The 27,533-nt window shown below is 50.8% G+C and overlaps 1 protein-coding gene and 1 long non-coding RNA gene across 2 annotated transcripts; one reads left to right on the top strand and one right to left on the bottom strand.

The window, feature by feature from the left end:
- Positions 1 to 26: 26 nt before the first annotated feature.
- On the top strand, positions 27 to 6,327 carry LOC144285699 (uncharacterized). Its single transcript, XR_013353925.1, has 3 exons — positions 27 to 2,768; positions 3,214 to 3,549; positions 5,760 to 6,327. It is a non-coding gene; the product is annotated as an uncharacterized LOC144285699 (long non-coding RNA).
- PRRT1B (proline rich transmembrane protein 1B) lies at positions 1,536 to 22,594 on the bottom strand. Its single transcript, XM_077851136.1, has 4 exons — positions 22,516 to 22,594; positions 4,215 to 4,684; positions 3,378 to 3,521; positions 1,536 to 2,304 (listed from the first exon to the last, which is right to left on the bottom strand). Exons 1-4 carry the CDS (start codon positions 22,523 to 22,525, stop codon positions 2,155 to 2,157), a joined length of 774 nt encoding a protein of 257 aa, XP_077707262.1. The 5' UTR covers positions 22,526 to 22,594; the 3' UTR covers positions 1,536 to 2,154.
- Positions 22,595 to 27,533: the final 4,939 nt, after the last annotated feature.

The following is a 27,533-nucleotide window of genomic DNA, read 5'->3' as shown; positions in this document are numbered from 1 at the left end:
AAAAAAAAAAAAAAAAAAAAAGAAATGCAGAATCTAAAAAAAAAAAAAAATGCAGACTCTGAGGTCCTACTGACTGAACCAGAATCTGCATGTTAACAAGATCTGCCTGGTATTTCCCACATAAAGTTCAAGGAACACTGGTCTAGGTGATTTCTTTCTATCCCGATTTTGAGTTTAGTAAGAAAAGCTGTGGCTGCTGAATTCTACCAAACTTTTTGGCATCTATTGATCCCTAAAAATTGGATTCCTCCTTAGTGGCTGCCATGCATTCTAGTGTCTGATACCCTAATTCTGGGCCAGCCCTGCACCCTACAGCAGGAGGCCACCTTTCAACCCCCCAAGCATTGTCCTCACCACTTACTTCCCCATCCATGACTCGGGCTCCCCAAAGCATCTCCAGGTTGAGACGGGTATTCTCCGCTTGAGGTGCCAGGGCTGTGAGCAGCACACAGTGGGTGCTCAGAAGTCACTTGATTTAACTCGATCTGTCATCCTTGTACGGCTGAGCTGACAGGGGAGCCGGGGGCGGACTTCCTCCTCTCCATGCAGATGGCTTTTTATCTTGTTGAGTCACAGACCTCTTTGAGAACCTGGACACCTTCCCAGGAAAACAGCCATTAATGGCTTTCCCTCCCTGCTGGTTGGGAAGCTCCTGGCTGTCCTTAAGCCCATGGTAAGACCCTTGCTCCCTGCTCTCCCAAAACCTTTGGCTGTAGGACATCCTACAGAAATCCCCACCAGCAGTACCCAGCTGGTACTGGGTATTCTGAGGCTTCACCACAAGCCAGGCGTTGTGCTGAACACCCACGGGGGCTCCACTGAGTCTACCCACAACTCAAGAGGGCAGATGGTACTGCCAACCCATTTTACAGATTGGGAAAACCAATTTCCTCAAGAAACCAGAAACTCCTTGATGGCAAGGTCTGATGTTTTGTGGCTGGGGCCTGGACCAGCTAGAATGTCACTGCTGATTACGAGGCCTGGCTGGGAAGCTGCAGGGGCCTCCACGCCCTGTCCCCTAAGCCCCTTGCACCTCTGCAGACAGTTCTGAATCTGGTTAAAATGGACCACAGCTGACTGGACCAGGGTGCCAGGTGGGACTCGGGGACATTCACACGTAGCTCTATAGGCCATCCAGCAGTCTCTAGGGTGACCCAAGTGCTCTCTAGTCTGGGTGGCCCTCACCACACAGGACCAAGCTGACCCTCCTTTGGTGGGCAATAAAGTTAGGGACAGAAGGAGCAAGCAGATGACAGGGAGGAGGAGGGGGGCAGAGCTGAAAGGCTACCGACAGAAGGAGGAAGTAGAGGGCAGGGAGGAGGGGAGAGAAACTTCTGGTAAAACAGCCCCATGAGAAGTGGGTCACATCTCAGAGGGGCCACACAACATGAGCAGCAAACAGACCCTGGCCAGACCTGCCTTCATGCAAACAGCATCTCGGGGGGGGCAGCCTCAGGAGCCCCCAGAGCCCAGCTGGGGACCGATGTGCCACTCGCACTGAAAGTGAACCAGAAGTAGCGACATGAAGCCCTGCCCAAGGGGTTGCTTTTTGTTTATTGACCAGACACAGTGGCCTTGGTTTCTGGACATAGAGTCAGCATGAGAGCGCCTGTCTCCTGGGATGGGGCAGGGGTCCAGAATGATTGGCCAGGAGCTACCAAGGAGAGAAGACGCCACTCAACTCCTCCACAGGGAAGAAGAAACACCAGCAGCTTTGCCCTACAATCACCAGGCAGGTAGAGGAGACTGGAGTTTGCAAGGTCCTTCCAGATGGCTCCAAGGACAAAGGGAGCTCTGGTCCCTTTGATGGTCTCCCGGGTGTAAGGTAAAGGCAAGGGCTACGGAGCCCAGCCAGCACAGTCCCAGAAAGAGTTTAGGGGGATGCACAGAGGCCCAGGAGCTCTGGTGTGCCCCCATCCCACAATGAGCCTGGGCTCTGGGGCCAGTTCAGGTGAGGACGCTGCCTGAGGCCACCTGTAGCGGCGGAGGCCTAGCTATGGGTGTGTCAAGGGTGACAAATCCCACCTTCTTCTGGCCCTGGGTTCCCTCTGTAGGCAACAGATAGCCACCAGCAGGGATCAAAGTCCACAGAAACAGTCTGTCCAGGTTGGGTGTCCTTGTGCGTCCTGGCATCCCCAAAGGAGCCAGCAGCTCTCAGGGGAGGTAGAGTGCCACCACCACATAGATGACCCAGCTGGTGGACACAAAGACCCCGAAGAGCAGACTGAAGAGCACGAGTGAGCGGGCCTTCCGGGAAGCCTCCTCAGCCTGGGCCAGGTCCCCCCGGCTCAGGGCAGCACGGGTCTGCAACGAGACGGAGGCAGGGAGTGGACATGGAGCTCCCCCAACTCCCACACACCACCAACAGCGCTGGGGCCCGGTGCACAGCCTGGAATGCTGGCACCCTGAGATGCTCAGGACCTGCCCGGGGCCACCATGTATGAAGGAGGCCACGACTGCCAGCTCTGGGGCACCTGCCTTGGGCCTGGCACAGAACCATGCCCTTGGCCTCACCTACAGCCCTCACAACAATCCTGAGACTGGGGTCCCTGTTGCCCCCACTTTGCAGATGAGGAAACAAAGGCCCAGTTAAGGGCCCCACCCAGGGCCCCACAGCTAGGGGTGGAGCCAGAACTCAGAGGCAGGCAGGCAGTGGCCTCCAGACTCCCACCTCTGTCTGAGCAGTCGTGAGAGCTGCCTTCTCCACAGCATCCCGGCTTTATGATGGAGGAGCCTGACCAGTGCGGGGAAGTCAGGGCCACAGCCAGGTCTGCTTTGGGCGGAAGCCCCCAGGGGCCTGCCTACTCTGTTTATTGGGATGTCTTCACAGTGGCATCACTTGGTCCCCAGGGACCAACCCCATGCCTGGGAATGGTCAGGAATATCAGGAGGAAGGAAGGAAGCTATGCAGGGGATGGATGGATGGATGGATGGACGGACGGACAGATAGGGGTGGATAGACAAGGAAAGATGGATGGGTGAGTTATTAGATAATAGAGGGGTGGGTGGAAGAGTGGATGGACAGATGGAGGGATGAAAGGAGGCTCGGGAGGTAGTCAGCGGATGGACGGTGGGTAGACAGGTGAGCAGCTAGATGGCTAGAAGGAATGCGTGCACGGACAGTCTCTACCCCATTAAACACAAGCCCCCACTGAGGCAGGCGGTTCCTTGGGCCTTATCAATCATTCACACCTTTGTTGTAAATTGGTTTAGCCAAATGTTCCGGAGTAGATCTCCAGTGGTACGGAGCAGACAGGAGAGGGGAGGAGTGGCCATCCAAGAGGCTCCACGGACAACTGAGCACTGATGCCCCAGTTCCTGGCACCCTCCTGAGATCCCCAGGGGCTGGGACAGGGCCTCTGTGGCCCCCCACCTACCTCGTGGGAGTAGACGATCGCGATGAGCCCCGTGAGCAGGCAGCAGAAGAGGGTCACCAGCACGGACTCCATCATGTAGTCCTTGGGCAGGGGCCTGTGCTCCACCGCGGTGGGGGCTGGCATGCCAGCCACGGGGCTGTTGTACTGCGGGGACAGAGGTCACCACACTGCGGTGAGGACGCAGCCAACCAGGGCCATGGAAGGGTCCCTCTGTCCACTCCCCCACACCTGGCTCCCACCCAGTGAGGCTGTGGGTCACTGAGCGGTCAGGTCGGGGCCCCCCTTCAGCCCTCTTGCTGTGCCCCCCACCTGTCACCAGCCCCTAGGGGTCTTCTCACTTCTGGCCTCTACAAACTGCTCATCTCCATATCTCCCTGCCCTGACTGGGCTCCCATGGGGTGAGGGGGCCTCTAAGCTCTTCCCCACAAGCACCCAGGGGCCTTTCAGTGTTTCTAAAAATCTAATCAAGTCATCTCCCACCCAAAGGCCCTGAGGCCCTCACCATGGGCCTCCACCCTCCTATCCCGCCCTCCTAAGCTGACCCCCACTACCCCCAGGCCTGTGCCCAGAGCGCCCCTCCTCCTCTTCACCTGAAGGCTCCTCCTCATCCCTCAGAACTCAGCTCAAATGCCCCCACCTCTGGGAAGCCTTCCAGGCTTGCCCTCTCCCCAGACTGTGGAATCCTTTCCCTCTCCTCATCTGGGCCCCGCAGCCCAGCTTGTGGTCACCTTTCATCATGTGTGCCAAGCTCTCCCCGGGGCAGGGCGGCAGTGGCGAGGGGGGGCAGCGAGGGGGGCCGCGTGGGAAGGGGGCGTGGCGCAGGGGGGCCCCACTCACCACCGGGAAGGGTGTGAAGAGCGGCGGCGCGGCAGGTGCTGGGTACAGGGGCGCGGCGGGCGGCGGCGGGTACAGGGCCTGGGCCGAGGGCCCGGGCTGGAAGAGGACGGGCCCCTGCGGGAAGGGCGGGTAGAGCAGGTGCACGGCCTTGGGGTCGGGCGGCGCGTAGGGCGGGGGCTCGCCCACGAAGCCGATGTTGGGCACCCCGCCAGCTGCCGCCTTGGGCCCCTGCGGGGCCTCGCCCGTAGCCTGGGTCTGGGGAGCCGACGAGGCCGCGGCCTCGGCCTGGGCATCTGCCGGCGGGTCCTCGGGGGCCGGGGAGCTGCCCCCATCCGCGGCCGCTTCCTCGCTGGGTCCTCGGTCCTCATCCAGGAGCTGCGGGCGCCGCGGGAGCTGCGGGAGCTGCGGGAGCGCAGGGCTCCGGGGGTCCTCGGGGGATGCGGGGCCGCCGCCTCCTTTTGCGTCTGCTCCTGGGAAGACAGGCCAGGTGCCGTGAGCCCCAAGCACCACGGACCCAGTGGGACCCCTCCCCGCCCCCAAATCACAGCCCCTCCAGGGAGAAAGTCCCAACACCGCTGCCAGCCCCCACTCTTCCCAGGGGGAGGCTGCACTCAGGTCTCTCCCCACCGGGTGTTGGAAGAATCTACCCAAAGTATAGGGGTAGGAGGGGAAAACAGGTGCCGAGGGGAAGGTGCTTGCTGGCAGTCATGCAGCCAAAGCATCCCCGGGCTGGGACGGAACACAGGCCTGACCTTGGGCCCAAGGCTGCCACTGGGGAGCAGTCCTGCCCCCCCACCCCCCCGCCCTGTCGCTGGTAGACTGGACAGGGAAGGGAGTGTCCAGGGCAGCCCCTGAGAGCCGATCTGAGGAGATGATCTGAGCCAAACAGACTCCTGGCTTGGGAGGCAGGGAAGATGGGGTGCTCCAGAGTAGCCGGACCCTGGCTAACGGACTGACCTCAAAGAACCAGGAGGTCACCAAGGGCCAAATGCCAGCTGAGGCACAGAGGGGACAGAAGCCCGAATGGGGGTGGGGAAGAGGCAGAGAGCAGAGCAGTAGGTGGGGAAAAGCCCACTAGCAGTGGAAACTGAGAGCTCAGAGGCCCTCGATTGCCTGGCTGCCCATCAGCACCCCTGGGATAAACTCCTGTGGAAACCATAAAGGGAAAGCTCACTAAGGTGGCAGCAGGATGCCAGATGGGAGAACTGCTCAGCCCCCACGTCAATTCCAGGAAGAACTGTTAGTTACAGACCCCAGCAGGCGCACCTGCAACAGAAGAGGAAGAGGACTACAGACCCAGCAGTGAGGGTGGATGTTGCATCTCCTACGAGGAATCCGCCCTGAGCTCCTGCTTTTCTCCAGTGGCCTTCGGTTCAGGACAGCCCTTCCCAACATCTCTTCCTTCTCCACAAAATAACACTCCTCTCCTTCCTTTGTTGGATTTGCCTGGGGTTTGCCGTAGCTTGCGTTTCCCAAATTGCAATTGTCTGCTATTCCCGAACAAACCCACATGTGCTGGCAAAATAACAGACTTCTATTTTTTAGGGTGTCTCTCCAGAGGTACCCAAACAGGTTCTTCAAGTCTTGAAGGGACCCTGCACCTCCCGAGAGCACCCTGGCCAGCTGAGTACCCTTAAGTATCAGGAAGGGCCTGTAAGAGAAACCCTGGTAGGTATACAAGGCCCCACAGTAGGGTGGGTGGCCCAGGGCCTGGCTTTAGAGGTTTATTTCCCAAATGTCCTTAAAGGTCACAGGAGGCAGAGAGAGAAGCAGAACAGCTGGAGCAGCAACAGTTCAGGAGAGGTGGTAGGAGCCCTGCTGACATAGCCCACCGGTCCCAGGAGGCCTTGGAGGGACTGAGTTAGAGGCCAGGGATCCTCAGAGAAGGGATCCCCAACAGCAAGGAGTGCTGAACTCCTGAGAACTCCCCACCCACCCACTCCCAGCAGCCAGGGTGTCACTCACAGGCCTGCAGTGGGGTTCATGCCTCCATACCCTCACCCATGGCCACCTGCTATCTCCGTACTCCCTGAATCTGGACGGGACATGTGACATGCTTTGGCCAACAGAATGCCAATAAACATCTCCCAGGGGTGCCTGGGTGGCTCAGTCAGTTCAGTGTCTGACTCTTGATTTCGGCTCAGGTCATGATCTCAGGGGTCCCCCAGCTCATTAGCCCTGCCACCTGTCCACTTGGTGCAGCCCCCCCTCTTCCTCAGTCCCTCCTGAGCTTCCAGCGTAAGGGGGCCAGTTTTGGATCATGCCAGAGCGGCTCCCAAGGAGCAAACAAACCAGCACCTAGAAAGGAAGGAGCTGCAGAGGGGATCCCCTACTTGTGTGTGTGAATCGGGGTGACCAATATATCTGTTTTCCCAGGGCTCACATTTGCTACTAAAACTCTCATATCCTGGGAAAACCCTTAGTCTCAGATAAACCAGGGTGATTAGTCACCCCAGACTGTATCCACACAGATCTTGGACTCTCCCCCTCCAAGCTGCATGTGTAGGCGACAGACCTAGACCAGCATAAAGGACAACCAAACCGGACCACCAAACCAGCCAGGAAGCAACTAACCAAAGGCAATAAGTACACACCTATCAATAATTAACCTAAATGTCAATGGGGGGGGGGGGGCACTGGCGGGCTCAGGTGGTTAAGCCTCTGCCTTAGTCTTGGGTCACGGTCCTGGGGTTGAGCCTCATGTTGGGCTTCACACTCAGTGAGGAACCTACTTCTCCCTCTCCCTCTGCCCTCTACCTCAATGCTCATGTGCTCTCACTCTCTCATTTCCTCTCGAATGAATAAAAAAATAAAATCTTAAAAAAATAATTAACTTAAATGTCAATGGCATAAATTCTCCAGTCAAAATACACTGAGAACCTGAAAGGGGGAAAAAAAGACCCATTTATATACTGCCTACAAGAGACTTGCTTAAGATGGACACACACAGGCTGAAACTGGGATGGAAAAAGGTATTCCGTGCAAATGCAGACCCCCAAAAAGCTGGTGTAGCTGTATTTATATAAAAGTAAACTTTAAAACAAAAACTGTGGGGCTCCAGGGAGGCTCCATCAGTTAAGTGCCTGACTCTTGGTTGCGGTTCAGGTCATGATCTCGGGGTCCTGGGATTGAGCCTCACATTAGGCTCCATGCTAGGCATGGAGTCTACTTGAGATTCTCATTCTCTCTCTCTCTCTCTCTCTCTCTCTCTCTCTCTCTCTCCCCCCTGCCCCCCCTCGCTTTTCCCCAATAAACACACACTCTCTCACACTCTCTAAAAATAATTAATCAACATAAAGACTACAATAAGAGACAAAGAAGGGTATTACATAATGATACAGAGATCTGACCCAAGGATATAGCAATTATGCTCCCAACACAGGAGCACCTAAATATACAAGCAAATATCAACAGACCAAAAGGATGAAACAGACAGCAATATCACAACAGTTATGGAACTTCAGTACTCACATACACCAGTGGATAGATCATCCAGAGAGAAAATTAATATGGAAACATGAGCCTTCAACACGTCAGGCCAGATGGACTTAGATCTACACAGAACATTCCACCCAAACCCAGCAGAATACATACTACTCCCAAGTGCACAAGGCACATTCACCAGTATAGAACATATGTTAGGCCACAAACAAGTCTCAATAAATCCAAGACTGAAATCTTACCAAAGATCTTCTCGAACCACGGTGGTACAAAAATAGAAACTGCGACTGCAAGGAAAAAACTGGAAAATTCACAAAAACGTGGACAATCAACAACCTGCTGCTGAACAACCAGTGAATCAAAGATGAAATCAAAAGGCAAATTTAAAAATACCTCATGACAAGTGAATATGGAAATACAACGTCCCAAACTTCAGGGATGCAGCAAAAGCAGTTCTAGGAGAGAATTTTGAGGTAATAAATGCCTCAATAATTAAAAAAAAAAAAAAAAAAAAAAAAGAAAGAAAAAAAAAACAAGAAAAATCTCTAATTAACCACCTGACTTTACACTTTAGGAAATTAGGAGAAAAGATGAAGAAATGAAGCCCAAAGTTAGGAGAAGGAAGGATATAACAAAGATGAGAGCAGAAATAAGTAGACTAGGGACTAAAAAAACAAAAGATCAATGAAACTAAGAGCTAGTTCTTTGAAAAGATAAAACTGACAAACGTACAGCTAGACTCACAAAAGGAAAAAGAACTCAAAATCAAAAACAAAAGACATTACAAAGATACCACAGAAACACAAAGGATTGTAAAGAGACCATGAACGCCAACAATTTGACAACCTAGAAGAGCTCAATCAATTCCTAAAAACATACAACCTACCAAGACAATCATGAGGATCTAGAAAGTGAACAGACCAAGTACTAGTAAGGAGATGGAGTCAGTTCACCAAACACCTTCCAACAAACAAAAGTCCAGAACCAGACGGCTCCACTGGTGAGTCCTACCAGTCAGAGAACTAACAGTCCTCCTCAAATGCTTCCCAAAATAGAAGCGGAGGGAACACTTCCACACTCATTTTACAAGGCCAGCATTACCCAGATACCAAAACCAGGTGAGGATGCCACAAGAAAAAAATCCCAGGCCAGTCAGTGGCCCTGATTCACACAGATGCAAACATCCTCAATAAAATGGCAGCAAACCAAATTCAACAGTACATTAAAAGGATCACACACCAGGACCTGAGTGGAATGGGATTCCAGGGATGGTTCAAACTTACACACAGAAAACCCAATATGATACACTCACTACATTAACAAAATGAAGGGGGAAAAAATCATAGGATCATCTCAATAGGTGCAGAAAAAGTATTGACAAAAGTCAATATCCATTTAGGATAAAAACCCAACCAACAAAATGGGTATAGAGGAAACACACTTCAACATAAGGAGGGCCACGATAGATGCCAAGCCCACAGCTAGCATCATACTCACTTCTGAAAAGCTGGAAGCTTTTCCTCCAAGAACAAGAACAAATTGAGGATGCCCACTCCCGTCACTTTAATTCAACATAATTCTGGAAGTCCTAGCCACAGCAGTCAGGCAACAACAACAAAAATAGAAGGCATCCACATTGAAAAGGAAGAAATTAAAGGGTCATTATTTGCAGATGACATGATATAATAACTAGAAAACCCTAAAAGTTCTGCCAAAAAAACTTAGAACTAATGAATGAATTGACTGAAGTTGCAGGATACAAAATCAATACACAAAAATCCATTGCATTTCTGTCCACTGATAATGAATTATCAGAGTCACTAAGAAAATAACACATTTAGGGGCACCGGGCTGGCTCAGTTGGTGGAGAATGTGACTCTTGATCTCGGGGTTCTAGGTTCAAGCCCCACTTTGGGTGTAGAGATTACTTATAAATAAAATCTTAAAAAAAAAAAAAAAGAAAAAAAGAAAGGGACACTTGGGTGGCTCAGTGGTTGAGTGTCTGCCTTTGACTCAGAGCATGATCCTGGAGTCCTAGGATCGAGTCCCGCATTGGGCTCCCTGCATGGAGCCTGCTTCTCCCTCTGCCTGTGCCTCTGCCTTTCTCTCTGTGTCTCTCATGAATAAATAAATAAAATCTTTAAAAATAAATAAATAAAAATTGAAAGCAAGCAAGCAACTCATTTGCAATTGCATCAAAAAGAATAAAATACCAGGAGTACATGGGTGGCTCAGACAGTTAAGAGTCTACCTTCGGCTCAGGTAGTGATCCCAGGGTCCTAGGGTGAAGCCCCACATCAGGCTCCCTGCTCAACTAGGGGTCTGCTTCTCCCTCTACCCTTCCCCCCTGCTTGGATCTCTCTCTTTCTCTCAGTCAAATGAATAAATAAAAATTTTTTAAAAGGACTAAAATAACTCCCCTTGAAAAGAATAAAATATCTAGGAATAAATGTATCCTTTTTTAAAAATAAACTCTACCCTCAACGTGGGGCTCAAAGTCACGATCCCAAGATCAAGAGTTGCATGCTCCACTAACTGATCCAGCGTGGTGCCCCAAGGAATAAATTTTTTTAAGGGGGCAGGGACAGAGGGAGAAGGAACAAGAGAATCTTAAGCAGACTCCAGGTCCAGCTTGGGGCTTAATTTCACAACCCTGAGATCATGAACCTGAGCAAACTCAAGAGTCTCACACTTAACCGACTGAGCCCCCAGGCAGTCCCCCTCCCAGGAATAAATTTAACCATGAAGGTAATAGACCTGTACACCAAAAATAAAATGACATTAGTGAAAGAAAATGAAGACAAATAAATAGAAAGACATCCCCATGCTCATGGATTGGAAGAATTAATACTGTTGAAATGTTCATACCACCCAAAGCAATGTACAGATTCAGTGCAATCCTTATCAAAACCCCAATGGCATTTTCTAGAGAAATGATGCTAAAATCTGTACAGAACCACAAAAGACCCTGAATAGCCAAAGCAATCTCAAGAGAAAGCAAAGCTCGCGGCATCACACGCCCTGATTTCATACTATATGGCAGAGATTTTAATCTAAAAAAAAGACACACAGGAAATAACAGGTGTTGGCGAGGATGCGGAAAAAGGGGAATGCTCTTCCGATGTTAGTGGGGATGCACACTGGTGCAGCCACTCTGGAAAACAGTATGGAGGTTCCTCAGAAAGTTAAAAGTAGAGCTACCCTATGATCTAGCAATTACACCATTAGGTATTTACCCAAAGGATACAAAACTACAGATGTGAAGGGGGACCTGCACCCCCAATGTTTAGAGCAGCAATGTCCACAACAGCCAAACTATGAAAAGAGCCCCGATGTCCATGACTGATGAATGGATAAAGAAGAGGTGGTTTAGGGGCACCTGGATGACTCAGTCGTTAAGAGTCTGCCTTCGGCTCAGGTCATGCCAGGGATCTGGGATGGAGACTCTCACTGGGCTCCCTGTTCAGCTGGGGATCTGCTTCTCCTTCTCGCTTTGCTCATCCTCTCTCTTGGTCTCTCTCTCTTCCAAATAAATAAAATCTTAAAAAAAAAAAGGAAGGGGCACCTGGGTGGCTCAATAGTTGAGCGTCTGCCTTCGGCTTGGGTTGTGATCCCAGGGTCCTGGAATCGAGTCCCACATCGGGCTCTCAGGGAGCCTGCTTCTCTCGCTGCCTGTGTCTCTGTCTCTCTGTGTGTCTATCATAAATAAATGTATAAAATCTTAAAATAAAAAAAAATGTGGTCTATATATGTGATGGAATATTACTCAGCCATCAAAAACAAAATCTTGCCATTTGCAACAACATGGATGGAACTAGAAGGTATTATGCTAAGCAAAATAAGCCAGTCAGAGAAAGACAAATACCATATGATTTCACTCACGTGTGAATTTAGAAACAAAACAGATGAATATATGAGAGGAAAAAAAAGAGAAACAAACTGTAAGAGACTCTTGACTAGAGGAGCCTGGATGGCTCAGTCAGTTAAGTGTTTGACTCTTGGCTTTGACTCAGGTGATGATCTCAGGGTTGTGAGCCCCACATCAGGCTTCGTGCTCAGTGTGGAGTTGGTTTGGGATTTCCTCCCTCTTTCTCTGCCCCTCCCCCTACTCACATGCTCTCTCACTCTCTCTCTCTCTCTCAAACAAGTAAACTAAAAAAAAAAAAAAAAAAAAAAAAACCAAAGAAACAAAAACAGGACTGCTGGAGGGGAGGTGGACAGGGCAATGGGTTAAATTGGTGATGGGGATTAAGGAGGGGCCTTGTGATGAGCCCTGGGTGTTGTATGTAAGTGATGCATCACTGAATTCTACTCCTGAAACCAATATGACCCTATGTGTTAACTAACTAGAATTTAAATGTAATTTTGGAAAAAACAAAAACAAAAAAAACAGACACCTGGGTCAATGAAACAGAGAGCCTAGAAATAAAGCCATACATATATGGTCACTAAACTTATGGCAGAGAAGCCAAGAATGTACAACAGAGAAATGAGTCTCCTTAATAAATAGTGGGGAAAACCAAACAGCCACATGCAAAAGAATGAAACTGGACCACTTTCTTCCACCACACACAAAAATTAACTCAAAATGGATTAAAGACTTGAACGTAAGGCCTGAAACCATAACATTTCTAGAGAAAAACATAGGCAGAAAGCTCCCTGACATCAGTCTTGGCTATGATTTTTTTTAGATTTAACACCAAAAGTGAAATGAAAGCAACAAAATAAGTGGGACCACATCAAACTAAAAGGCTTCTGCACAGCAAAAGAGACTGTGCACAAAATGAAAAGGCAACGTGCTGGATGGGAAAACAGTGCTTGCTTCGGCAGCACGTATACAGAATGGGAGAATGTATTTGCAAATCACGTGTCTGATGAGGGGTTAATATCCAAAATCTGCAAAGAATTCATCCAACTTAATAGCAAAAAACAAAACAAAACAAAACCATACAATCCAACTAAAACATAGATAGGAGATCTGAATAGACATTTCTCCAAAGCAGACATCCAGAAGGCCAACAGGGGCATGGCAAGATGCTCAGCATCCCTCATCATCAGGGAGATGCAAATCAAGAGTGCAATAAGATGCCCCCCATACTGGTTAGGATGGCTAGCATGAAAAAGAAGAAATAACAAGTGTTGGTGGGGATGTGGAGAAAAAGGAACCCTTGTGCACCAAGGGTGGAAATGCAAACTGGGGCAGCCACTAGGAAACAGTAGAGCCCCCTGAAAGAATTAAAAATAGAACTACCAAGGGGCGCTGGGGTGGCTCAGTCGGTTGAATGTCCAACTCTAGGTTTCGGCTCAGGTCTCGATCTCCAGGTTGGGAGATCCAGCCCCGTGTCTGGCTCCGGACTCAGCGTGGAGCCTGTTTAAGACAGCTTCTCCCTCCCTCTTTGCCTCTCCCCTCGTGCTCTCACTCTCTCTCTCAAATAAATAAATCTTAAAAAAAAAAAAAAAAAACCACCATGTGATCCAGCATGCCACTTCTAGGTATTTATCCAAATAAATCGAAAACACTCATTCAAAAAGATATGTGTGCTCCCATATTCACCGCAGCATTATGTATAACAGCCAAGACACGGAGACAACCTAAGTGTCCACCAGCAGATGACCAGGTGGCGACACACACACACACACACACACACACACACACACAATGGAACATTATTCAGCCATAAAAAGAATGAAATCTTGATTTTCAACAACATGAATGGACCTTAAGGGGTATATGCTAAGTGAAATAAGTAGTTAGAGAAAGACAAACATCAAGTGATCTCACTTCTATGTGGAGTCTAAAAAAAAAAAAAAAATGCCCATGATCACAGAGAACAGACTGGTTGCGGTTGCCTGGAGCAGAGGATGGGCACATGGGCGAAATGGAGAAAGAGTGTCAAAAAGTATGAATCTCCAGTTACGCGATAAAGTCATGGGGACGTGACGCGCAGCACGGTGACCGCTGTTAATTGTGTCATGTATCTGAAATAGCCAGGAGACAGGATCTTAAAAGTTCCCCTAAGAAAAAACTTTTGTACTAGGTATGGTGATGGATGCTACGCCGAGGTCCCATGGTGGTTGGTAGGCAACATAGGGGAAAACCGAGTGCACGCACACTGCACGCGTGACACCAACACGATGGTACGTCAGTTATACATCAATACAACACGGAGGGGAGGGAAGGAAGGGAAGAAAAGATGGAAAAATAAAGAAAGAGGGGTGCCTGGGTGGCTCAGTCAGTTAGGAGCCCGACTTTTGGTTTCAGCTCAGGTCCTGATCTTAGGGTCGTGGGATCGAGTCCTGTGTTGGCTCCACGCTCAGAGGGGAGTCTGCTTGAAGATTCTCCCTCTCCCTCTGCCCCTCCCCCTGCTTGCACTCTCTCCCCCACCAAATAAATAAATAAATAAATAAATAAATAAATAAATAAATAAATAAATAAATATTTTAACAAGAAAGAAAACAGGACCACAGTTGGAAGCATCACAACAGAACTGGTGATCTGAAGGCAACAGAGGATCGCCTGCTAGAACGCCACAAATCAATATACCCGGGAATTAGAACGAGGCTAAGAATCTACACAATCTAATACTCACGATGACTGGGATACGAGATGAGACAATTTGCTGCACAAAGAACCAGGGCGATGTGCCCAGTCCTATGGGGAAAAAAATGGATCAGCAGAGGCCCCCCAAGAGGACCTACGTGCGGGAATCACCGGAAAGGTAGCCATCAGCACACACTCCAAGAGGTAAAGAGAAATGCACTTGAAATAGTTCTCAACAGAGGATTAGAAATGATTTTTTAAAAAAGGAACCAAATGGAAATTTTCAACTGATGCATATAATGTCTGAAATTAAAAATTCATTGGTTGGCTTCAATTACGGAATGGAGGTGACGGGGGGGGTGGCAGGGGGGAGACCAAATCTCTGAATGTGCAGAACAGAGAGAAGAAAAGGAAAGGTGGAAAAAGGAAAAACAAAACAAAACAAAACAAAACCTCAGTGACCTGTGTGGTAACACAAGAAGGTCTAAAAAGATAGGTCAGGGAAGTCCCAGGAGAGATCTGGGGGAAAAAAACTATATTTGAAGCACTAAAGGCGCCACACACCACAAAGTTGGTGAAAAACAAATCTACAGATTCATAAAACTTGGAAAATCCAAAGCGGGGACTCTGAAGGGGGAAACTATGCTTAAATTCTTAGAACCAATAATAGCAATGAAGTCTTGAAAACAGAGAAGAAAATAAGAGACCTCGATTTACGGGGCAACGATGATTTGGATTTCCATAACACTCAGTAGACAGCCGTCAGGAGACCAGAGGCCAGGATCTCACAGTGCCAACCCAGAAACAGAGACCTTAAGAAAACATGCTTGAGGAATTAAGGTATGTATTAGTCTTCTAGCATATTCTTTAAAAAAAAAAAAAAAAAGATGTATGAGAGAGAGGCAGAGACACAGGCAGAGGGAGAAACAGGCTCCACGCAGGGAGCCCGACGCAGGACTCGATCCCAGGTCTCCAGGATCATGCCCCGGGCTGAAGGCGGCGCTAAACCGCTGAGCCACCTGGGCTGCCCTCTTCTAGCATATTCTAACGAAGTAACCACACACACAGTAGCTTAAAACCACCCATTTACCTCACACCCATTATCATCACTATGAGTGGAAAAAAAACCTAAGCAAAACAAAAAACCAGAGACAAGGATGAAGAGAAATTGGGACGTCATGCATCACTGGTCGGAATGTCAAATGGTGCAGCCACTGTGGAAAACATACAGCAGTTCCTCAAAAAAAGTAAAAAAGATAATTTCTAGGTGATCCCATAATTCCACTTCTGGGTATATATATGTCCCCAAAGGATTGAAAGTAGGAGCTCCAAGAGGTATGTGACCTCCCGAGTTTGTAGAAGCAGCATCCACGACAGCTAGAAGGAGGAAGCAACCCAAGGGCTCTACTGATGGATGAGCCGAGAACAGCCGGGCTGTCGCCACACGACGGGATATGACTCAGCCTGAGAAAGGAAGGCGATCCTGACACGCTCTGTGATGTGGAGTACCTGTGAGGACATGATGCTGAGTGACATAAGGTGGTCGTGCAAAAAGACAAGTACTCTGTGAGTCCATCGACATGAGGTCCCTAGAGTCATCAAACTCAGAGGCCCCAGGAGCTGGGGTGGGGGGTACAGGGAGTAATTGTTTAATGGGGACAGAGTTTCGGTTTGGGAAGATGAAAAGTGTTCTGCAGATGGATGTTGCTGATGGTTGCACTAGAAGGTAAATGCACTGGGGCGCCTGGGTGGCTCAGGCGGTGAAGTGTCTGACTTCGGCTCAGGTCATGATCCTGGGGTCCTGGGATCGAGCCCCACATCGGGCTCCCTGCTCAGTAGGGAGCTTGCTTCTCCTTTTATTATATGTATTTTAAAAAGATGAATGCATTGAACATAACTTTCCAAATGATACATTTTATGTATATTTTACCACAGTTTTTTATTTTTAAGATTTTCTTTCTTTATTTGACAGAGAGAGAGAGCACAAGCATGGGGAGGGGCAGAAAGGGGGAGAAGCAGACTCCTCGCTGAGGAGGGAGCCAATAAAAATCACAGACTGCAAAAGAAGGAGTAAAACTCTCCTTGTTTGCAGATCCACTTGTTACACGGAGAATCCAGGAAATCCACACCGATTCCTAAAGCGAATAAATGGATTTAATATGGTCAAAGGTCACAAGGTTAATAATATACAGAATCAATTATGTTCTTATGCACCAGTAGCAAATAACTGGAAAACAAAATTAAAACTAAAATCCAACTCACAGGGCAGCCTGGGTGGCTCAGCGGTTTAGTGCCTGCCTTCAGCCCACGGCGTGATCCTGGAGTCCCGGGATCGAGTCCCACATCAGGCTCCCTGCATGGAGCCTGCTTCTCCCTCTGCCTGTGTCTCTGTCTTTCTCTCTCTGTGTGTCTCTCATGAATAAATAAATAAAATCTTTAAAATAAAATAAAATAAAATAAAATAAAATAAAATAAAATAAAATAAAATCCAACTCACAGTAGCACCAACACAACTGTAAGATAACTGGGGATAAGTTGAACCAATGAATTCCAAAACATCTACATTGAAAATTATAAAGCACTGCTGAGAAATTTAAGTCTCAAACAGAAAGATATATACCATGTTCATCGTTTGGAACACTCAAACTGTTAGGATAACAATTTTTCCCACATTCATGTATAGATTCATCGCAATCCTATTCAAAATTCTAGGGCATCCCCGGTGGCGCAGTGGTTTGGCGCCGCCTGCAGCCAGGGGCGTGATCCTGGAGACCGGGAATCGAGTCCCACATCAGGCTCCCTGCATGGAGCCTGCTTCTCCCTCTGCCTGTGTCTCTGCCTCTCTCTCTAGCTGTGTCTCTATGAATAAATAAATTTTAAAAAATTCTAGCAGGCTTTTTTTAAAAAAAGATTTTATTTATTTTGGGGCGGGGGAGAAGAAGAGAGAATCCCAAGTGGACTCTGCACCAAGTGTGGAGCCTGACACAGGGCTCCATCCCACGACCCCGAGACCATGACCCAAGCTGAAACCCAGAGTCGCTGCTCAACCAACAGAGTCACCCATGCACCTCATATACAGCAGGCTTTTTTAAAATATAGAAAGTGACAAGATCATTATAAAATTGTTATGAAAATATAAAGCACCTAGAATCACCAAAACAATTTTCAAAAGGACAAAAAAATTAGAAGAATCTGATTTCAAGACTTACTATAAATCCAGGGTAAACCAGACAGTTCATCACTAATGAAATGACGGACACATATATCGTGGAGCATTAAAACATGAGAGTGCAGAAACAGACACACACATATTTGCTCAGTTGAGTTTTGTGAGGTTTCCAAGGCAATTCAGTGAAGAAGGAAAGTCTTTTTAATAACTGGTATAGGGTGAACCGACTAGCTGCATGGAGAAAAGTGAATATTGACTTTTCCTCACAACATCCACAGAAGTTAACTCCAAAGGGATCATAAACCTGAATGTCATCCTCAAACTATAAAACTCCCAGGATAAACATGGAAGACCCGTGGGATCTTAGGATGGATAAAGATTTCTTATATATGACACCGAAAGCATGAATCCTACAAGAAAAAAAATCTGTAAAATTTCAAAATCAAAAAAGACAAAAACACTTTGCCCCTTCAAAAGACATTTCTAGGGACGCCTGGATGGCTCAGTGGTTGAGTGTCTGCCTTTGGCTCAGGGCGTGATCCTGGGGTCCTGGGATCGAGTCCTGAATCAGGCTTCCCTCAGGGAGCCTGCTTCTCCCTCTGCCTGTGTCTCTGCCTCTCTCTCTGGGTCTCTCATAAATAAAATCTTAAAAAAAAAAAAAAAAAAAAAAAACCCTGAAAGACAACCTATGGAGTAGGAAAAGATATGTGCAAATGATATAACCAATAAAGGATTTGTATCCGAGGGCAGCCCCAGTGGCACAGCGGTTTAGCGCTGCCTGCAGCCCAGGGTGTGATACTGGAGACCCTGGGTCTAGTCCCATGTTAGGCTCCCTGCGTGGAGCCTGCTTCTCCCTCTGCCTGTGTCTCTGACTCTCTCTCCCTGCATCTCTGTGAATGAATAAATTAAAATCTTTTTTTAAAAAAAGGATTTGTATCTGAAATGTGTCAAGAATTTATACAACTCAACACCAAAAAAAAAAAAAAAAAATCCAAACCACAAATAATCTGATGATTTACATCTTCTGCCCATTTTCAGATGTTTCTCTGAAGACATATGGATGACCAACAGACACATGAACTGATGCTCATCATCACTGACCATCAGGGAAATCCAAATCAAATCCATGAGATATCATCTCACACCAGTCAGAATGGCTAAAACCAACACAAGAAAAAGTGTTGGCAAAAGACATGGAGAAAAAGACTCTCCGAGCGCTGTTGGCGGAAATGCAAACTGGTACAGCCGCCGTGGAAGACGGTGTGGTGGCTCCTCAAACAAGTACAAAGAGGGGCACCTGAGTGGCTCAGTTGGTTAAGCCTCTGACTCTTGATCTCAGCTCAGGTCTTGATCTTACGGTCATGAGTTCAAGTCCCCTGTTCAAGCTCCCCCTCCCAGCATGGAGCCTACTTAAATAAAATTTTTAAAAAATTAAAAAAAAAAGGTAAAAACAGCACTACCTTATGATCCGGGAATTCCGCTACTGGGTATTTACCAAAGAATACAAAAACACTAATTCAGAGGGGTACACACACCCCTATGTTTACCGCAGCATTATTTACAGTAGCCAAACCATGGAAGCAGCCCAAGCGTCCATCAGTAGACAAATGGATAAAGAAAAGGGGGTAAAGAGAGAGAATGGAATGTTACTCAGCCATGAAAAGGATGAAATTTTGCCATTTGCAGTGACATGGATGGATCTAGAGAGTGTAATGCTAAGGGAAATAAGTCAGAGAAAGACAAATATCCTATGATTTCACTCAGATGTGGAATTTAAGCAACAAAAGAAATGAACAAAGAAGGGGAAAGAGAGAGAGAGAGAGGAGACAAACCAAAAGCCAAGCCGTACTGTTAACTCTAGAGAACAGATGGTTAGTGGGGGAAGGTGGGGGGTGAGACAGGTGATGGGGATTAGGACACGTACCTCGATGAGCACTAGTTATGGAATTGTTGAATCACTAAACTGTACGCCTGGCACTAGTACGACACTCCATTAACTACACTAGGATTTTTTTTAAGGCCGGCATTAAAAGAGAAAATCATCACTAAGGACATACAAAGCCCCAAGTCACAGAATGGGAGAAAATATTCATGACACATGGATCAAACAGAGGAGTTGTGTCAACGATGCCTAACACTCTCACGGCTCAGTAAGTCAAATGTCCCAACGAGAACATGGGTGGTTGATTTGCGAACACTTCACCAAAGAGGATACTGAAAGGATCGATAAGCACATCCAAAGATGCTTGACGTCATTAGTTACCAGCAACGCCATCAAAATTAGAAATGCCAACTCAGGGATCCCTGGGTGGCGCAGTGGTTTAGCGCCTGCCTTTGGCCCAGGGCGCGATCCTGGAAACCTGGGATCGAATCCCACTTCGGGCTCCCGGTGCATGGAGCCTGCTTCTCCCTCTGCCTATGTCTCTGCCTCTCTTTCTCTCTCTCTCTGTGTGACTATCATAAATAAATAAAAAAAACTTAAAAAAAAAACTTAAAAAAAAAAAAAAAGAAATGCCAACTCAAACCAGGAGGCATCACTACACACCCATTAGAACAGCTGGAATTCTCCACTAACGGAGAACCTGACCCGCTGTGGTGCGTGTGTAAAACACCTGCCGCTCTCAGACACTGCGAGTGGGAAAGGAAAGCAGTGCAACCGCTTTGGGAAACACTTCAAATTTTCCTTTAAAAGTTAAGCACGGGGGCACCCCAGCTGGTTAAGCGTCTGCCTTCGGCTCAGGTCATGATCCCAGGGTCCCCAGATCGAGCCCCACATCGGGCTCCCTGCTTGGCAGGGAGTCTGCTTCACCCTCGGCCTCTCTCTCACTCCCTCAAGTAAATAAGTAAAACCTTTAAAAACAAATAAATAGGGATCCCCGGGTGGCTCAGCAGTTGAGTGTCTGCCTCCGGCCCAGGGCCTGATCTTGGAGACCCAGGATCGAGTCCCACATCGGGCTCCCTGCATGGAGCTTGCATCTCCCTCTGCCTGTGTCTCAGCCTTTCTCTCTCTCTCTCTCTCTCTCTGTCTCATGAATAAATAAATAAAATCTTTTAAAAACAAACAAATAAAAGCTAAGCATACACCTGCCATAGGATCCAGCTATTTCACTCCCGGGTATTTACCAAGAGAAATAGAAAATGTGACTCGGTGGAGAATTGTTCACAAATATCTGTAGCAGGTGGGGAAACCTGTGCACCTGTTGTGTGAAGCCGCTCAGTTTGGGCTGGTTCGTTACACAGCCAAGCAGACTGACACGGGGGCTGCTTTCCCAGCCGGGGCCCAGGTGTGGGGAGGGGTGGGAGTGAGCCTGGGGAGCGGGGAGGAGCAGGCACAGGGCAAAGGGAGAGGTGACAGTGGCTGGAGCAGAAGGCAGGGGTGTGCGCGCGGCCAGGCCCAGCAGGACTGACGGGCCACAGGGCCGCCAGCAGGTAGAGCACCGTCGGAGGGCCCGGCACCCACAGCCCCCTCACCTCCTCCGGGCTGGTTCCATCAGGAGCTGGAGCTCAGGGCCCAGGCCACCAGGGCCGCTTCATCTCCCTGTGCCTCAGTCTCCTCGTCCTTGCGGTGAGGATTGCGCCTCAAAGTGCTCACCCCCACCAACTCCTGCTGCCTGAGGCTGGGAGGAGACCCCGGGAGGAGGAAGACCCCAGCCGGCCCCCCAGCCCTGTAGAGGCCTCCAGCTATGCTCCGGGGCCTTCCAGGGCCCCAACCTCACCACCCCCCAAGGGCTGGGGTTCTTGGATAAGCAAGTCTACCGGCAGAGACACCACTGGGGGGAGGGGGGAGTCGTGTCCGCTGTCTACAGGGGAGGCTTCCTCTAGCCCAGAGCCACTGGAGCCCCAAATCCCATTGTGTGTCTGTGGTGCCCGCAGAAGCCCGGCCAGCCAGCGCTTCAACCCCACAGGCCTCTGGTGAGCGCCCCCTGCCCACCGGGGTCCGAGGCTCGAACAATTCTGTGCACAAGCCCCCCGAAGAGACGGCGATTTCAGCAGGCTCAGGCACCCGGGGGCTGCCGAGGAAGCTTTGCAGGCACCCGGCCAAGTGCTTGCATCGCCCTGAACCGCGGACGGGGGACACCGGGACATCAGGTGCCGCCGGCGCAGGCCGACAGTCCCTGCGCACGATCGCGCAGCGGGCGCCACGTCCGGCTGCGCCACCTGAGGCCCCTGACAAACCCCACAAGCCTCGGGTGCCTCATCTGTGAAATGGGAAGAGCAACGGTCACTTCAAAAATAATGACCGTGAACTCGCGGCCCTCTCTGTCCTAGCATCGTAGGTCGTGGTCAGGTGCGCCCAGCTGGCCACGGGCCCCTGCACAGGTGCGGGGAGGGAGGCGGGAGGCGGGCGCAGGTCCGGGGCGCCAGGTGCAGGTGCGCTGCGGAGGCCGGTCCCAGGCGGAGGCCGGTCCCTGGCGGAGGCCGGTCCCAGGCGGAGGCCGGCCCGCCGCTGCCCCAGTTATCACAGCAGACGCCGCAGCTTCCCGGGCCCCGCCGGGGCGAATGCCTGGCCCGATGGCGCGGAGATAGCGCTGCTGAGTAAATAAATTTGCTGGCGGAGCTGCTGGGCCCGCGGCCTCGAGTTCTCGGGTTCTCGACACCCGAGCCTCCGCGGACATTCCAGCCGCGGGGCGGGGAGGCGGGGGCGGGACGCGGGGACCGGGGGGGGGGGCCGGGCGCATCCCCCACCCGGGGCTCCGGGCCCCCGCCGCCGGCCTGGGGCCCCCGGGGCCAGGGCTCAGTCCTGCGCAGGGGGGACGGGGGAGCCGTTGGAGCCCCCGGAAGGAGCCTCTCCGCTCAGTCCCCGCACCCCGTCGCGCCGCGCCTCCCTCCCCGGGCCCCTCTCCGTCCCAGCCCGCCCCCCACTCCCCACCCCGGCCCGGCCAGGCCCCTGCCCTCACCCTCGCCCGCTTCGGCGTGGCCGGAGGGGCGGACAGTCCCCAGGGGAGGGACGGGGCGTGGGGGACCCCGGGGGGAATGCGCCCCAACTGGCCTGCGCGGGGCACCTCGCCGCCCCTCCCCCGCCCCTCCCGCAGGGCGCGGCCGGCGTTGCCGGGACTCCCACAGCATCCTCCGGTGTGCCCGGTCCCGGAGCGGGGGTCCCCGGGAGGAGCCGCCGCCGGCCGTGGCGCGGGGACCCCGGGAGCGCTCACCTGCGTCCATGGCGCACGCCTCCCGCCGCCGTCGGGCCGGGCTCGCCTGGGGCCGCGGGCTCGGCTTTCCCGGACGCGGCTGCGCGGCGGGTTAATGATTGACCGCCCGGGGCCACCTGCGGCCGGCGCGCAGCGGGGAGGCGGGGAGGGGCCGGGGGACCCCGCGCGGGGGGGGCCGGGACCCAGGGCGCCCGGGGACCGCGGCTGCCCAGCCCGCCTGCCCGGTTCCCGCCGCCAGAAATGCCAGAGAGAAGGGTTTCGCGGGCCACGTCCTGAGTTTGAAACCGCGAGTGTGCGTGTCCGCGGCCGGCGGCCGCCACCGCCCGGGGTCCGTGGCGCACGAGGAAGGCTCCGCCGGCGGCCCACGCGCTTCGCGGCTTCCCGCTGAGCCCCCGGGAGGAAGGGCCCGCGGAGGTGGGTCGGGCAGGAAGCCTGGGGGGTGCCCGCCACGGGGGTGCATCCTTCGAAGGGGATTTAAAGACCGTGAAAGTGACTAGCAGTTGCCCTGCTTTTCATCACGACTGGCATTCCCAAGGCCATCAAATATATTCAAGATTTTTTTTTTCAGGATTTTAATAAATTTGCGTTAGGGGCACCTGGGTGGCTCTGGTTGAGCGGCTGCCTTCAGCTCAGGTCGTGATCCCGGGGTCCTGGAATCGAGTCCGCATGGGGCTCCCTGCATGGAGCCTGCTTCTCCCTCTGCCTGTGTCTCTGCCTCTCTCTCTGTCTCATGAGTAAATAAACTAAATCTTTAAAAAAAAAAAAAAAGTCCTTGTTTTTATTGTGCTAAAAGGTAATGGACAAGCTAAGGCAAAAAATTAAAAAAAAAAGTAGCAATGTGCCAAATGATTCTAGCACATTTAAAAAAAAAAACACTTTGTTTGACAGAGGGAGAGCACACAAGGGGAAGGGCAGAGGGAGGGGGAGAAGAACGGGCCCTGCTGAGCAGGGAGCCCCATGCGGGCTGATCCCAGGACCCTGAGGGGAATAGAAAATCACCATGAGAACAGCCCAGTGATCATTGCCACAGGCCAGACCCACCAACAGATGCTAAGCTGAGCAGGTGAAAGTTGTTTAAGCAGAAACTCTATCTGGATGGTCTCGAAGTGCCTCCTTCAGAATACTTTCCAGTACAAAGAAGGACAGTAAGTTTACAGTGGAAACCCTAGCAGATGTCCCTGTAGCCAGGGGATGGAGATTAGCATCACTAGTGACACCTGAGGCCCTCACATGCCCCGGTGTGAGGCCTGCTCAGCGGAGGTTCCCTCCCAAGGACACAAACTCCATCACACCAAGAGAAAGGCTCAGGGGCACCCGGCTGGCTCAGTCGGTGGTGTGTGACTCCTGATCTTGGGTTGTGGGTTCGAGCCCCACGTCGGGTGTAGAGATGACTTAATTTTTTTTTTAATCTCTTAAGAAAACCTTAGACAAATCCATCAGAGGGGCATTCTACAAAGCATTTTCACATCTTCACTTTCTTTGCACAGCAAGAATTTCCATTTCGTCTTTTTTGGCAGATTGTATTTTTATTTAAGATTTTATTTGAGAGAGAGAGAGAGAGAACACAAGCAGAGGGAGGGACAGAGGCAGAGGGAGGGACAGAGGCAGAGGGAGAAGCAGACCCCCCACTGAGCAGGAGGCAGACACTTCACCGACTGAGCCACCCAGGCGCCCCTGTACATTTTAAGTAATCTCCATACTCAACATGGGGCTCGAACTCACAAACCTGAGATCAAGAGTCACATACTCTACCAACTGAACCAGCCAGGTGCTCCCCACCCCCCGTGCCACCCATTTGGTTAAGTCTACAGTTTTTTCCTATATTTTTTTCTGTTGTTACATTAGTCCACGTGCTTCCTCTTCCAATGGTTTTTAAACTTTTCACTTGAAAGTAATTTCAGGGATCCCTGGGTGGCGCAGTGGTTTGGCGCCTGCCTTTGGCCCAGGGCGCGATCCTGGAGACCCGGGATCGAATCCCACATCAGGCTCCCGGTGCATGGAGCCTGCTTCTCCCTCTGCCTGTGTCTCTGCCTCTCTCTCTCTCTGTGACTATCATAAATAAATAAAAATTAAAAAAAAAAAAGAAAGTAATTTCAGACTCAGGGAAAAGTTGCATGGGTGACACACATGGCGGGTAAGGCTTTCCTGGCACATTTTCCCAGCATGGAATCCACTCCAGGACTGGGCGCTGCATTTAGTTGCTATGCCTTCACTTTTCTAGACCTCTTTTAAAAATCTTTCCAGGGCAGCGCCAGTGGTGCAGTGGTTTAGTGCTGCCTGCAGCCCGGGGTGTGATCCTGGGGAACCAGGATCAAGTCCCACATCAGGCTCCCTGCATGGAGCCTGCTTCTCCCTCTGCCTGTGTCTCAGCCTCTCTCTCTCTCTCTGTGTGTCTCTCATGAATAAATAAATAAAATCTTTAAAAAAATAAATAAATAAATAAAAATCTTTCCAAATCGGTGTGCTGTCACTAGTTCCTCAGACATGACGGGGCCCCTCTGCCACATCAGGGGACTCTTCCGTGTGTGGCAGGTACCCCCAGAGCCTTTGTCACCGTGTGAGTTAGCCTGTATCTTCTCAAGGCGCCCTGGGACGTGAGACAGTTCTGCATCGGCCTCCATGGATCCTCACCAAAGTCACCGCCATGGACCGTTTTACAGTAGCGTCTCCTCTGGGGCTTCTGCTCCACATGCGTGGCCATGTGCAATGCACCCCCAGAGTTCCACTTTCTTAGGGGTGACTCTACCCAGAGCCACGGGTATTGTGGTTGGCTCACGTTCACCAAAGGGCAGTCTCTTTCAGGCTCCAGCTGTATGCAGAGAGCAAGTGGCTTTGACTCCCACCCCCAAAGCATAGTCTGGTCCTGGTCCCCCCACGGGCTGCTTGGCTCCAACCCCTGCTTACAAGGACCTTCCTCATTCAAGGGCCTGGATGTCATATTTCCCTGTCTTAGAACAGAGATTATGCACTTCTCAGTGTTGGGAGGGTGCATGGGTGTGGATAGGGGTGTGTTGACTTTCTATACCTACTAGCTCGGCAATCTTGACTGGAAGCCTTGGGCCAGCCATGTGATGATGTCTCTGTGCCTCAGTTTCCCCATCAGGAAAATGCAATAATAATAGTAGCCATATCATAGGGCTGTTGTAAGGCTTTACGATTGTGTAAAAATCACAATTACATGATTGTGTAAGATATGGAACCAAACCTTGTTTATCATCTCACTGTCTATCCACAGCCCTGGGGGACCAGGGGATCAGCGCTGGAATATGAAACCACTGCCTTCCCCGGGCAAGGGGTGATTTCAGTGTGTGTGTGTGTGCATGCACACACACACATTTTCTGCAATGAGCATGGGTTACTTCTAAGATTAGGGAGATGGAGTAAATGCTTCTTCACACATGGGCTCCTGGGGCGCCTGGGTGCTCAGTCAGTTAAGTGGCCCTGATGGTTATTTTGGTTCAGGTCACAATCTCAAGGTCCTGGGAACAAGCTCCGCTAACAGGAAGTCTACTTGAGGATTCTCTCTCTCTCTCCCTCTGCTCCCCCCCCCCCCCGCTTGTGCGTGTGCTCTCTCGCTCTTTCTCAAATAAATAAATCTTTTACAAAATAAAAACATGGGAACCTGGGTGGCTCAGTCAGTTAAGTGTCTGCCTTCAGCTCAGGTCATGTTCCCGGGGTCCTGGGATGGGGCCTCATGAGGGGCTCCCTGCTCAGCGGGACTCTGCTTCTTCCTCTGCCCCTCCTCCTGCTTGTGCACATGCTCTCTCTCAAATTAAAAAAAAATTTTTTTACCAAAAAACTGACACCTGGTCAGCTCTTTAAGTGTTGAGTACCAGCCTGTGTTCAATAAAAGCTTAGAGGAATGCCTGGGTGGCTCAGCGGTTGAGCATCTGCCTTTGGCTCAGGTCATGATCCCCGGGATCCTGGAATCAAGTGCTACATTGGGCTCCTGGTGAGGCACCTGCTTCTCCCTCTGCCTGTGTCTCTGCCTCTCTCTCTGTGTCTCTCATGAATAAATAAATAAAATCTTTTAAAAAATAAATAAAACAAATAAAACAAAACAAATAAATAAATAAATAAATAAATAAATAAATAAAAGCTTAAAGATCTACTTGGAATGAATGGACATTTTTGCAGGTGATTGGGCTGGCAAAGTGGGTGGGGAAGGAAGGCAGCCTTGGAGGGCAGGGGGAGGGCGAGGAGGAGGACAGGGGCAGAGAATGCCAGAGGGTTCCTTTTACCAGTCCTGCCTCATTTGCTTCTGAGAAACCCAAAGGTTGCTCAACCCTGTGCCCAATCCAGCGACAACAAACATTTACTGTGGGGAGGGGAGGCTCAGCCCAGCGAGCCAGCCGGGGCCTGCCCTCGTGGGGCTTCTGCTCTGCAGACCAGCATCAAGCAATTGCAGAATCCACAGCTTACCTGCAGCTGTGTCGGGAGGGCCCCCCCCCTTCCAGGAGAAATGCCCAGGCCTCTGAGGACCTAGACAGGCCCCGCTTCGTCCAGCTGGGGAGGGCTGCTGGGAGGAGTTAGCCCTCCAAGGGGAAGGATGCGACAGTGGGGAGGAAGGGTCCAGGCCTGAGGCTTGGGGGCAGTCGGTGAGAGTCAGAGAAGCAGTGGTTGGGGACTGGCCGGCTTGCGGGTGAAAGACGCGCTGGCTTTGTGGTCTCCGAGCACCAGTTAGCCTTGGAGGGCAGTCTCCCCGGGCCTATAAGGCCCCTGAGGCCAGAGCATCAAGAATACCAAGAAAATATGAAAATATAGTTAATGTAATTGGCCCTGTGAGGAATGGATGCCAAAGAGACGAATACAGAATGGAAGAACACGCAGACCAGGCTCCGCCTCAGGGCCGGGTCCACAGCAAGCCCTTGGTGTGCTTTCGGCATAAAAGCAGCTTATCAGGGGCGCCCGGGTGGCTCCGTCAGTTAAGTGTCTGCTTCTGGCTTAGGTCGTGATCCCGGGGTCCTGGGATCAAATCCTACATTGGGCTCCCCACTCAGCGGGGAGCCTGGGTCTCC

The sequence above is a fragment of the Canis aureus genome, chromosome 16, assembly GCF_053574225.1.
Source record: "Canis aureus isolate CA01 chromosome 16, VMU_Caureus_v.1.0, whole genome shotgun sequence".
Classification (NCBI taxonomy): domain Eukaryota; kingdom Metazoa; phylum Chordata; class Mammalia; order Carnivora; family Canidae; genus Canis; species Canis aureus.
Note: the sequence above shows the minus strand (reverse complement) of the source record. Positions and strands in the feature narration are given on the sequence as shown.